This window comes from Parus major, chromosome 1 (assembly GCF_001522545.3).
Source record: "Parus major isolate Abel chromosome 1, Parus_major1.1, whole genome shotgun sequence".
Taxonomy (NCBI): domain Eukaryota; kingdom Metazoa; phylum Chordata; class Aves; order Passeriformes; family Paridae; genus Parus; species Parus major.
In genome coordinates, this window is record NC_031768.1 from 48,902,254 (window position 1) to 48,915,154 (window position 12,901).

At 43.5% G+C, this 12,901-nt stretch overlaps 1 protein-coding gene across 4 annotated transcripts in view; it reads left to right on the top strand.

The window, feature by feature from the left end:
- Positions 1-2,455: 2,455 nt before the first annotated feature.
- Positions 2,456-12,901, top strand: part of TBC1D4 (TBC1 domain family member 4) — a 95,618-nt gene continuing 85,172 nt past the window's right edge. For 3 of the 4 annotated variants that reach the window (XM_015622146.3, XM_015622131.3, XM_015622140.3), the window contains exon 1: positions 2,456-3,021. In XM_015622146.3, the coding sequence (XP_015477632.1) occupies positions 2,554-3,021 (468 nt within the window). In that variant the 5' untranslated portion in view covers positions 2,456-2,553. The remainder of the gene's footprint in view (positions 3,022-12,901) is intronic. The other variant, XM_015622122.1, reaches the window with a different exon arrangement.

The following is a 12,901-nucleotide window of genomic DNA, read 5'->3' on the forward strand; positions in this document are numbered from 1 at the left end:
GGCACAATGGTGACAATTGAAGACTTTCACATTCATTTTTCACATTTTAGAATTTCATTTCTACCTGATAATTTGCAGTAATTGAACTGCATCCTTATCAGCTGAAAACACAGCTCTGTATCATCTTCAGGTGAAGATTCCTTTTTCCATTTGAATGGTGCAAGAACTTCAAGGCATCTGTAATTGCTTAAAAGATTTTTTTTTTTACTACTTTAATGTGTTTGCATGATTGTCTTCAAGTTTCCTGATTATTATTAAATATCTGTATTGCCTTAGCACCTAAAAAGCCTAGGTGGCTGTCCACAGACTGGTTTTGGTAGTTCATATACAAACATAAACCGAAAGGGATCTTGTAGTCTCAGAGATGGTGTTGTTAAGCACCTCCAGCTATTCAGTATTGTGCGGCCTCCCCCTTAGACTGCTTCATTGGAGTAATTTAATGATTATTCCACCTGAAACAATTGCAGAAGAATGTATGAGGGGGTTTTGCCGCTGTTCTAGGGCAAGCCCAGTGTTTAGTTCAGTTCCCAGGTAGGTTAAATTGGTCTTTTTGCGCAAGTGACTGAACTGCAGCTTCATGCTCTAGATGAATCGTCTACCCAAGCATACCCAAAAGGGGTGAGTAGTCTTGCTGCTCTCTTTACCCCCGAGCAGTCATTCCTGCTCCCTTTGTTCCAACAGTGCTCTCTCTAGAAGTGCTGTCATTTAAATTAGAGGTGGCTCACAGAACTGAACTGGCAGAAAAGGAGCAGCTCACTGCAGCATTAAACCAGTGCCAGCGCTGCTGCCAGAAACCAAATAGCTCTTCTTCCAGGCGCACTGGTAAGAGGCTCACAAATTGTCATTCTGCAATGCTGTTGCACAAAATCTTAAATACTATTCTCAGCCGAGGGGTTAATACTAACTGCACACGGTGAGGGAGAAGAATTTTTTCAGGTTTGTGATCCACAAAGTTTGGCCATTATTCTTCTAATTAAAAATTGTTGTAACATCTACTCTACAATAATGTAGTTCAGATGATTAAGTGTGAAAACAGTTTGGGAAAGCAAGTCCAGTCTGGCTTTAACTTGTACCACTGTTGCACATATTAAAGCTGGTTCATATTCATATGAACATATTAAGCCTGCATAAGACTTTTTGCATTAGCTCCCCTGTCCTAAGGGACATTGTAGGATGTCTCTTTAAGGCTTATAGAATGCCATGAGAGAATACGTATTTGAGGTCTTACCAAACAATAATATTAAATTGAAAATTACAGTCGATAAACCAGAACGCATAAACTAGCTGGTTAAACTGGGGGGGAAAAAAAAGAAGAAGAGCGAAATTGTTTGTTCAGGAAATGAGCAGAGTGGTTTGTAACAGTATGAAAATACCGCAAATGCGACAGTTTTTGTCAGTTCAGACTACCGTGGGCTGTGACCTGAGCGCTGCATGACCCTTCTCTGCACAAATAATCATGCAGTCTCAAATTACACAGAGCAGCTCTTCAGCTCAAGCTACAGATTTTTTATTTGTAGTCAGGGTTAAAACGGTGGCCATAACAACGTGTGTTGGGAGTTTCCGCCGCTGCTGCTACAGGTTTAAACAGGGGGACAGTCGCTACAATTGGCAATTACCAAAGTGATACGGATGCTGTGTGGCTGGCAAAGCTTTGTCCACCTACTTTCTCAGGTGGAGACTAGTTACTAACATATCTGCAGTATGTGGCGGATTTGTCATTGACAAGAGGCGCTATCGCGACAACGACGAAAAACACCCCCCCGCCCCCCGATCAAAAGCTCAAGCCACAAACACAAGCTTAGGGAAAAAAAAAAAAAAGCCGTAATGAAACTCTTGACTCGGCAGTGTGCAGGGGAAGGCTGCCGTAGCACGGCCGCGGTACGGCTGGTTCTCCTCTCGGGGGGAGGCGGCCGTGGGAGCGAAGCGGCCGCGGGCGGGAGGTGCCCCGAGCCCCCGCTCCTTGCCGGGAGCCTTCTCCCCAGCGACTCTCCTACTCGTCTGAATCAAAACCAACTCAGACAGCGCTTGGGAGCTTCTGCAAACGGGGCGGGCCCAGCAGCCTCCCCACCTCCTTCTTTCAGCCGTTCGGCGACCTTCCTCCCCTTGCGGATCTCCTCCTCCTGCCTCTCCCTTCGCGGCCGGCCACGCTGCGAGCCGCAGCACCCGCGGCCGCGGGGAGGCCGGCAGCACTCGGCAGAGCCAGGAGCGGAGCGCACGTTGTGTTTTCCTTTGGGGCCCGGGTCAGCGGGGCTGTCCCGCCCCTGAGCCGGGGGTGCTCAGGACTCGGAGCCCACTCGGGGCGTAGCCCCGCCGCTCTGCCCGGGGCGTTGAGGAGGAGGAGGAGGAGGAGGAGGAGTGGGGTGTCTCGGCCGTCCTTCCCCGCCCCGCGGGCTGACCCCGCGCGGGCAGGCAGGAGGCGGCGCGGCGGCGGGGACGTGCCCGGCGGGATGCGCGTTTAGCGGCCGCCCCGGCCGAGCGCAGGCCCCGCCGGCTGCACCTGGCGCCGGGGGGAGCGGCGGCGGAGCCCCGCGTTCCTGCATCCCGACACCCGCCATGGAGAAGCGAGGGGAGGGCGAGCCGCTCTCCCACCCGCTGGAGCCCGAGCCCGAGCCGCAGCCGGCGCCGCCGGGGGAGAAGCGCTTCAGGTTGTGGTACGTGGGTTCGTCGTGCCTGGACAGGCGGACCACGCTGCCCATGCTGCCCTGGCTGGTGGCCGAGATCCGCCGCCGCGGGCAGCGGCAGGAGCCCGGCGGCGCCCCGGGCAGCGGGGTGCCGGCCCGCGAGGTGCTGCTGCTGCTGGGCTCGCCCACGCTGCGCTGCGTGCCCGCCAGCCCCGGCCCCGGCCGCCCCGCCAGCCCCGCGCCCGCCGTCTTCATCTTCGAGCACAAGGCGCAGCACATCGCCCGCTTCATCCACAACAGCCACGACCTCACCTACTTCGCCTACCTGATCAAGGCGCAGCCCGACAACCCTGACTCCCCCATGGCCTGCCACGTCTTCCGGGCCACCGACCCCAACCAGGCGAGTGGGGACAGGGGGCGGGGGCGCTGCCCGGGATCTGCCCGCTCGCCGGGCAGGACCCCAGGCGCTGCGCTCCGCAGCCGCGGAGGGGCCGATGTGCCCGGACGGGGCAGGGTGGTGCCTGCGGGGTCCTGCGGGACCGCAACCTCCACACGCCCACCCGCGGTGTGGGGGGGAGCCCGCCCGGGGACCGGCCGTGCTCGCCGGGCTCGTCCCGCTCTGTCCCTCCAGCTCAGGCGGCTGCAGCGCCCTTGGGCGCCGCGGAAAGGGGGGCAGTGGGGACACAGAGCCCTGAGTGGCCGTGGGGTGCCTTGCCAACCCTGCCGGGCCGGAGGTACCAATCTCTGCGGAACGCAGTGCCCGGCGACATGGATGGAGCCCCTTTCCTCCCGGTCCACCCTCCGTGGGGAGGCCTCGCATCCTGCAGCAGCTCACTGGCAAGGGCACGGTTTGCTCTACGAGCAGGAGGCAGGATTTGTGTTAAAGCGTCCCAGCGGTGCCGTCAGTGTTGGACGGGATTGGAATAGTGGAGGATGGTGCTTTTCCTCAGACCCCCGTGGTGCAGAAGCGATCGTTCGTGACCAGCGGGTCCCGTTGTGCTCACGGGTCACGCTAAGGACACCTGGCCGTGCTCAGGCATATGCAGTAGTGCTACAAACAAGGCTAGGTTTGGGTGGGGACATTTTTGATCAAGTGCCAACTGGAAAAAAAAGACCTAACAGCAATATGGTATTTTCCTGACTATCTAGCCGGCTTTGGCTAGGGCATCAAATGTCCAGCAGACTTCTTTCTCTCCTGTTTAGAGTATGTAAGCAATAGCGGATGGATAAGTAGGTTGGATAATCAATTTAGCAAGATGACAGCAAGAAAAAGCCCTTTCAATAACAGCCCTTTGATTGAATAAGTCAGAATACCTTGTCCTCAGTTTTCAGAAACTGGAGGAGAAACTCTTGCAGTTAGAAGATCGGTGTCTTACTGCGTGTACTGAACAGCTGCTAGGGTTTCTTTGTTTGGGTTTTGTTAAGTAAGGAGAATAGGAAGTATTAAGAAAACTACTGAAAAGTTCTCAATATATTAACTTTTATTTGAGTCAGCATACTTCCAGAGAGATCATGGAGGCATTTAGGTTGCATTCATAGCTGTGGCTTAAGGACAGGCAGTATCCCAAGTGGAGTGCTTAACTTGTTGGCGACTGCTGTGGGTTGTGCTCTGCCAGGAGAGCACGCAGCAGGAGCGTGGAGGGCATCATTATCTGGCAGGTGAAGAGCCTGAATGTCCTTTTAGGGCTTTGGCGGTATGGACTGAATCAAGCTAAGGTTCCTGCTGTTGGCAGGAGATGCTGAATCAAATTTATTTCTAGAGCAGGTCTGTAGTGGTACCATGAGTTTGTAAAACAGTCATGCTTTAAGATAATGAATCCCTAGTACTCCAGTGAAATTAATGTGCAAAGTACTACATACATTTACATTTGGAAGGCTGTTTCTGACTAAAGCTCTATCCATATGTCTTTCCTTCTTTCCTCATGGGGAAAGTGCCCTTATGGGCATTGAATTAAATTGAACTGGTACTGTAGGTAAAGTCTTCCTACTGAAAGAAGTTGTTAGTGTGAACGTATCGTGTTCAGTCTTTAGTTATATCTGTTAAGATTTCTTTAACTTTCTTATAATTAATAAAGAATATATCCCTCCCAAGAGCATTGCTCAGCATATGATTTTGAGCTACAGTGAGGGTAGTAAATGCAGAGCTGGAGATGTGATTCACAAGTGTCTGACTAACAGGCAGGATTTTTTAGGCACCAAAAGGAAAAGACGGTGGATCCTCCTCCCTGCCCCCCATCCCCCCCTCAAGTTTTGTTATCAATTTGCCAAGGCTTGGTTGGCTAAGCCTGTGCAGGTATCTAGCTGTTGGTCTGTGCTAAAGCTTAATCCTGAGTGGGTGAAGTCAAGCTGCAGGTTTCTAGCTCTAAAAGTCTTCTTTCTAAGCTCTTAATTGTTTATTATAGAACTGATGCTGTCCTTGCATGCTTTCAAGATCTTTACACACTTCTGTTTTGTAGTGGTTATATGAGCCTCGTGTTGTGTACTAGCTTAGAAAGTATTTTTCACAGCTGTTACTTTTAGCCAACCTAAATTAGCACTGCTACTGAGAAAAGTAATCCTGTCCTTTTCAAGCCTCAACCCCTTGTTTCTTCCTCTTGTCAGCACAACTGTTTGTGCAGCCATACAGCAAACAGGATCCAGGAATTGACTGGTGTTAAACTTGCTTTTCCCTTACTTTCTCTGGAGTATTTCTAAACTGCTTCCCTCATTTGCTTTACTATGCAGCCCTAATTACTATTTACATCAAGGCAGGTGGGTTGGAGGCACATGAGTGGCCAAGAAGGGTCAGGGACAGGTAGCCTTTCCAGAAGTTCTAAAGAAGATAATTTCCAGAGAAGTTGTGGATACTCCACCCCTGGTATTGTTTGAGGTTGGATGGGGCTTTGAGCAACCTCGTCTAGTGGAAGATGTTCCCTGGCAGTGGGGGCAAAATTAGCTTGTCTTTAAGACTGCTTCCAAGCCAAACCATTCCATGATTCTGTGAAAGTTATGCTGACTTCAGATTTGCCAGAGATGACTGCATGGTATTGTCCATTTTGGCAGTCTTAAGTTTAGCAGCACACAAAGTAGCTAGAATGAAGGAAGGCTACAGGAGATGTCTTGTGGTCTCTGAGTTAGAAGACAGCTGGCCATAATTTTGAGTGGTGGATGTTAATTATAGAAGTGAGAGGTTAATGATTGACTTTTGAGGGACTAGTGCTACCATGATAATTCAGAAATTATATTTGACAGATTTTCTTTACAATCCTGGGAACAGATTTATTTTTTTTTTAGCCAAAAGCTAGAGTTTATAAATATGGCAGGCACAGACTTCTTGCAGCCACTGAGAAAAAGCTGTTTAATTAGTATTTTCAAGCTCAACTTTAACACATTTTTGCCATGAAATACTGATTTTGTTCTTTAAACCTGATTTTAATTGTGTGGAACAATCAATGCATTTTGACAATTGCCTTGAGTTCCCTGTTCTCTAGGGGAGAGGCTTATGGTATGATTTCTTTCTGCAGGTTTTTTTATTATTATCATGCTGATCTAGATTGTGTGTTTCATGCTTGAAGCATGAATAAGCTTGTTTTAAGAGGATTTTTTTTTAAACCTGGACTGGCATCCTAAATCAAATTATACTATACTTGATTCATATTAGTGAAATTAATTAATTAGTTGTTTCCTTCAGTTAAGTAAGAACTCATTTAATTAATTTTGGTTTTCTCTTCTCAAACTTATAAGCATGATGAAAATGTATGGTTATAAGGTTTCAAAAATAATCTGAGCCAGTTGTGGGAAAAAAATGTTTAGGTGGACAGACCTCAGTTGAATTTATAATCAATAATCTATAGCTGTGTCTTTGTGCTACACCCATGTGTTAAGGGTCTAGGCTTTCTCAAGGTGAAGCAGAAGAAATGGAGCCTTTTGGTGACAGTGTAAAGCTGTGATAAGAACTGGAGAGGCAGAGGCTCAGAGACAAGAGCCAAAGACAGCCCACTTGTCAGAAACACTTGTCTGTTCCAAGAATGTGTTTCTTTTCTGTTGGATAATGTGTTTCAGTAAAGCAAGGATGTCAGACAATTGTTGTGGAAAAGCAAGGCATCAGTATGAAGTCTAGTCAAAGGAGGCTTTTATGCTGTATGAATATCATGTTACGTGAAGTTTCTTATTGAAGAATATCAGTTAGAAATGTTTGAAGAGTAAAGTTTGTCAAGTTTCCATGCATATTTCTGTTGTCCTTTGATTTTTATTTGATATAGGAGCATGAGCTGAATGGCAGTAAAGTCAAGGTGTAGGAAGTACCTATATAGAGCTTTGTTAGAATTCATATTAATGTATTGCACTGGTTGAGTTGTCTGATAAGATGTGTTCTGAATAGGTATAGCAGACATGACAAAATAGATACGCTCTAGGTTTTGAGGGATTCTGTAGCAAATGGGAGAGATGACATTTGGTTGATAGCACAATTTGGTTGCAGAGGAAGGATTTTCCATGAGAAAGATTGGTTGTCCTAGTTTTTACCAAAGAAATAAATCTTGGAAAAATAAATGTTTTCCAAGTTCGTGTGGGTCAGAATTTCATTCATGGGTTGAGAAACTGAAAAGCAATGACTCAGAACAAAGCATGGATGTTAAGGGGTTGCAATGAATGCAGAATTGTTTGGTGAGCAGCCTTATTATCTCTAGCTTACATGGGCTATACAGCCTCAGATGAAAAGTCTTGCACTCCCTTTTATTTGAAACTGAAAGTTGAGAGCTTAAGGTTTCATTTTTGATTTCCTTAATAGATTTGCCACCTTTTTTTCCTGAAAATGAGAGTACTTTTCATTTTAGAATTGTAAAGCTATCTTTAAATTTTGGTTTTGAACATCCTGTCTACAACATTTTTTTCCCACATCACAAGCAGAATAAATAATAAAAAACATTAAAATTGTTAAGTGTTTCTAAGTGGAGATATGTAGCCTTTTTATTCTTGGCTCATGTTTGGAGAGGAAAGGGAATGGTTTTAAATACCCTTGTCTGTCATGTTTGTAGAAAGAATTAATTCATTTTTCCTTCTGCAGTTCATAAAACCCCATTATTTGAGGAGTAAAAGCAATGACTTGGAGGACTTTATTTTCAAAAAGGCAAAATAAAATACCTGAAATTATGTATTTCACTGAGAGTGGCTGTAGGTATACAGCGACCAGATAATAGAGCTGTCTTAAAGAAATGAGTTTGTATGTATCTGAGAATACCAAATCAAGGCTCCTTTTCCAATTATTTGTTTCTAGGGGGATTTTTTGTCCTGTCTGTCAATGTAGAGGCAGTTTTTTTTAAAAAATGATTAAATAGGAAATCTGACTTTAAAAAGATTTAGCTAGCATGTGTATGTCTTGGCAACAAGGAGAGTCTGATTTTTAGGGGTGATGAAAATTTCTGATCACAATGCTTGAAGGTGGTTATTTATAGAAGTGCATTCTAGAAAATATTTAATTTCTAAACAGCCAATATGAAATAGTGGTGTTCCTGATGCCTGTCAAGCTCTGCTCTTTGCTAAAGTTTGGTACAGCATTTGATGTGCGCAGCTCACCATGCCTTGGATGTCTTCCATCGATCTTCCCCATTTGGAGCTCCTTGAACATCTTGAGTTTCTCTGAGGTAAAGTGATGAATGAATGCCACAGTGGGTTGGGACCAATTCAGAGATTGCTGTCTGGTCTGTAGGTCATGCAGATTTTCAGCAGCATTGGCATGGTCCCCTCATGGTACCAGCTGTCCTCTGCCACCTGGTTTTGTTTCCTTTGTGGTTTCAGATACTATTTCAAGTGCAGGGACAAGAAAAAAAAGGAAGAATTTATGTCCAGTGTGGCTTTTGTCACTTTTCACGTATGTGAACTGTGGCATCTTCCACCTTTGTGCTACATGCTATTCTGAAACACCTTTAGAGACCACAAGGAAATAAAAAGATCTACAAAACCGTCAAGGGTAAAAATCTACTTGTAGAGGTCATTAAATAATGTGGTGTTTCCAGGGCTGCTTAAAACCAAATTTAAGGCAGCAAAGTGAAGTGATTTAATTTAGGAATGGGCTCTGTGCTTTCCTGTTCTGTATCACCTGTAATGCAGTATCTGTCCCCTTACGTCCTGACACAAACACACACATCAAGACATACGCAGTTACATGGGTTCCAAAATAAAGTAGAGCATCACCAATGCAAGACAGCATATGATCATTTGACAAACAACTATGTTGTCCCTGGAGAGGTCAAAGTATAAAAAGACTATTCTGAATGTCACAGGGCAGGATAAAAATATGAATGTGGTTACACTAGGGATGCATTAACTATGTGACTTCCTATTTTGTGTTTTGTTTTGGGTACCAGAGAACATGCATATGTTTTGGGATATGCCTGTTTTCATCCATGAACATGTTGGGGCTTTTTACTCCTTTTCTGATGTATTAATCTGGTGACATCTGGTAGATCAGTGAGGGGGGAAAATAAATATTCTTGATGGTCCTGTAGATCTGAAATTACTCTGGTATTTCAGTTTTCCACTTGGCATCAGTCAAAGGTAAACCTATTTGTGCTGGATGGGTTTAATTCTGATAGTGTATTTAAGACTACAGAGAAAAGAACATAAAAACCAACATAAGCAAATGGAACTACATGCATTTGACTGAAAGGGCTCATGGCAGCCCATATTAGAGTCTTAAGTTTTATATTTTATATAAGTTAACTGTGTATCTTGAAAAATCCAGTTAGTTTTTATTCTGAATGCAGTCATGCTCTACCAGCACAAACCTATGATCATCTCAAGCCACTCTCCCTTCCTTGCCTCTGCCTCTCTGTAGCAGCCACCCTGCTTGAAATGAGCAGCAACTGTGCCTCGCTGTTTGAGGCAAAGCCTGCTTAAAGCCATCCCTCTTAAGTGAAATGGGCTGCTTAGCCCCCCACCCCCTCTCCCTGCTGCAGGGAATTAGGATTTAGAGTGAGAAGTTAATTACTTGGTCCTCTTTTGGAGAGGGTGGTGCTGCCAGGATTTCCACTGCTCCCTTAGCAGACTCCTTGTGGATGAAAAAAAAAAAGTAAAGCTTGGCACCAGCAAGACTATTTGGTATCATTTTACCTTCCAAAGATCAAACTTTGGGTCTTGGCATCCACTGCAGTGCCTAAACACGGTTTTTATGTCCTTTTGTGTGGTTTTAGTTGAGTTAACTGAACAAGAACTTTCAACGTGTTCAGCATGAAGTTCAGATAAGGTTGATGGCATATAGTAAATACATGTATGACATGTCTTAAATTTTCTGTTCAGAACCTCAGAAAAATGCCATGAGCTAATAGTTACGTAGTTGTGTTACAGCTCCTTTCACTTTGGATCATTTGTAAGAGTGGCAAAATACTTCAGTTGAACCACTTCAAAAAAGAAACACTTTCCTTTTTTCATTTCTAAATTTTCATTGGACTCCTAATGCTATTCAGAAACTCTGCTTGATGCTTTGGAGGAATTGTATCTATTCAACCACATTTCCTGACTTTATAAGCTACTTGTAATAATGACTTGTCTTCATCTCTGTTCAAACCTGGTTGCTTTCTCATGGAATCCATAATTTTCCTTTTTAAAATTCATCTTATGTATTCAGAATTACTTTTAAAAAATATTTTTAAAAAAATATTTTTAAAAAGATATTTTCTAGAAAATTTGAAGCGTAGTATGGTGAGGATTTTCTTCTGCATCTCTGGAACTGCTGAAGATCGGTAGAATTCTACAGTTTTGGGCATGTGTCACTTTTTTGAAGGATTAAATAAATTCAACATGCACACATGAAAGAGAGCGTTGTTCAAAGCCAGTGTGAAAGACTTGTAGAAGCTGTTGGGTAAGATAAAACCAAATCCATAGAAGTATGGCTTTTTTCCAGCTCTACTATTCCTAGCTCTGTGGTTTTCCCTCCCATTACAGCTGAATTTAAAGGTATATTTCAGTCATGAAGCTCATTTTTGTATGTTGATAAACCTTAACAAAGAGCTTGCTCTGTTAAAGTAACTGGGGTTATGTTTTATTTCATTACTCTTCTTGGCAGGAACATGTGGATCTGCACAGTGCTGTTTAGAGATCCTTGATGCATTGAAAAACATGCTGAGGGAAGTCAGAACATTATCCTCCAGGGCATAGCAGTGACTGCCTTCCAGACTGTTAATGATTTTGTTTTTCCTAGCAAGATAAATAAATATTTATTTTTTAGAATCCTGGTGTTAAATATATTTCATGTATTATGTGACACAGATATGGGTTTCCTGTTATGTTAATTTAGAAAAAGGGCAAAAAGCAGCCATGTCCCAGGAACTCTGGGAATAGTCAGTGGTCTGTGGGTTAAGTATTTCTGAAATAAAGATTTAGTAACAGAGCAGTGAAAGACTAGGACGTGCAGTGCTAACTTGTTGAAGCATATTTTTATGTGCCTGTTCATAGTTTTTTTCTTGCTTTGGCTTGATTATTCCTAACAACTCCATCTCAAGTTACGGTAAGATTTCTAAATAAAAATAGGGTAGGCTAATGTATATTTAACAGTGTTGCATTTGCCAGGGAGGAACCAGTTGCTTGCTTGCTGCTTGGCTGAAGGGCAGAAATGAAGCATCACACCAACTCCAGCTAAAGCCTGTGCTGAAAGCTGATGTTTGACCTTCAGGTGCCGTACAAACACAAAGGTCTGCAATTCCTGCCTGCCACAGCATGCAGAATTATAGCTTTGGTAGCCTAAGGTGAAAAATTTCATTCCTGCATGTGTGCAAATTAGAAGGTGAAGGGATTCTGTGTATGAGCTGCTGCCATACTTGGCAATGAAAATAAATACCAGACTGTCCTCAGTGTCGTGGTACTTCTGTGGCAATTATGCAGTTAGGTCACAAATTGCCAAACAAGCTACTGTAACTACACTCGACAAAAATGAAAAACCAGGAACATAATTTGAGAATCCTAAATGCTGCTCTTGTGTACAAATCCCATAACAACTGATAAGAGAGCTTTCTATGGAAAATATTGCTCTTTCTGTAAAATCAGGTTTAGCCTTTTGTACAAGACTTGCTTTATTTATGGAGAGCAATTTAAAACAAGTATCCCTTTTGCAGACAATACTTCTGACCTGACTTTATGGTCATACTCACTGAGGGCCTCAATTTTATGTGCAGCATGACTGCAAACTTTAGCAGTACAAAAAATAACTTGCAAAGAGGATACACTTTTTTTTGTAAACCAACTATGTTATAAATAGACACAAGATGTTGGCTTTTCTTCAGCAGCAGTTTTTTGGATGAGTCTTGCCAAAAGAAAATCAAGTGAGCCTTTCAGTAGTGAGCAGCACACCATACTTTTATTTAAATTATTCATGAAGCAACACACCCAGATTATCCACGGCATATGTGTGCATATATTTGGATTTAGCCTTGAGAAAATTTGCTGACCTAAACATGGGAGCTGAGTAGGAGCAAGGCAACATGATTAAAGCCAGCTCAGAAGGAGTGGGTTTACATCCTGGCACTATGCCTTGGATTCCCTGTCTGCTTAGTGCTAGAGAGAGCTAAAAATAATACCTGCAGTTTAGTGGGATAGTGTGAAGTTTACAAAATGAATAAGTTTCTTCCACAGTGACCTTCTGTGTCCAGAAATCACTAGAGAAGAAGATGATCTGTCAAAAAAAATACAGAGAGAGCTATCAGTCTGTATAAATGCTGTGGAGTTTTTAGGGAATTTTGTTTTCCTTTGTTCAATATGTATGTTGTCCTTAAAATATACAGCATTACAGTTGGGAGTCTGAGAAACATAGAGGCCAGCCAGACTGCTAGATTTGCTTGACTTTTGTGTTTCTTTATGTAACCAAGTATTTTTTTTTCTGTATGATCGCTCACTGTTCTGCATTTCATCAGTTTTACTTATAATCATAGTCTTATATGATTATAATCATAATCATAGCTGGTTGTAGTTGTATGGGAGTTTGAAAGGGAACTTCACGTTTAGTGAAAATTAGAGGTTAAACCCCATTTTTAACAATACCATTGGTAGTAAGCTGAGCAGGACCTTACTTTTTTGGTGCCATTTTATTTCTTATCTGAGTTTAAATTTTTAAGATTTGACAACCAATTTGATACGCTTCTGCTCTGAGTTCTCACATGACCATCATAAAAAGGTTAGATTTTGAGAGGATAATTAATTCTTGTATTTCTGCAGCACAACAGACTGAGTGCTTTAGGATGTTACTTCTTGAAGTGTCCACCTCAGCAAGGCAGGGATGTATATGTATACGCTGCTGTTCATTACCTAACATG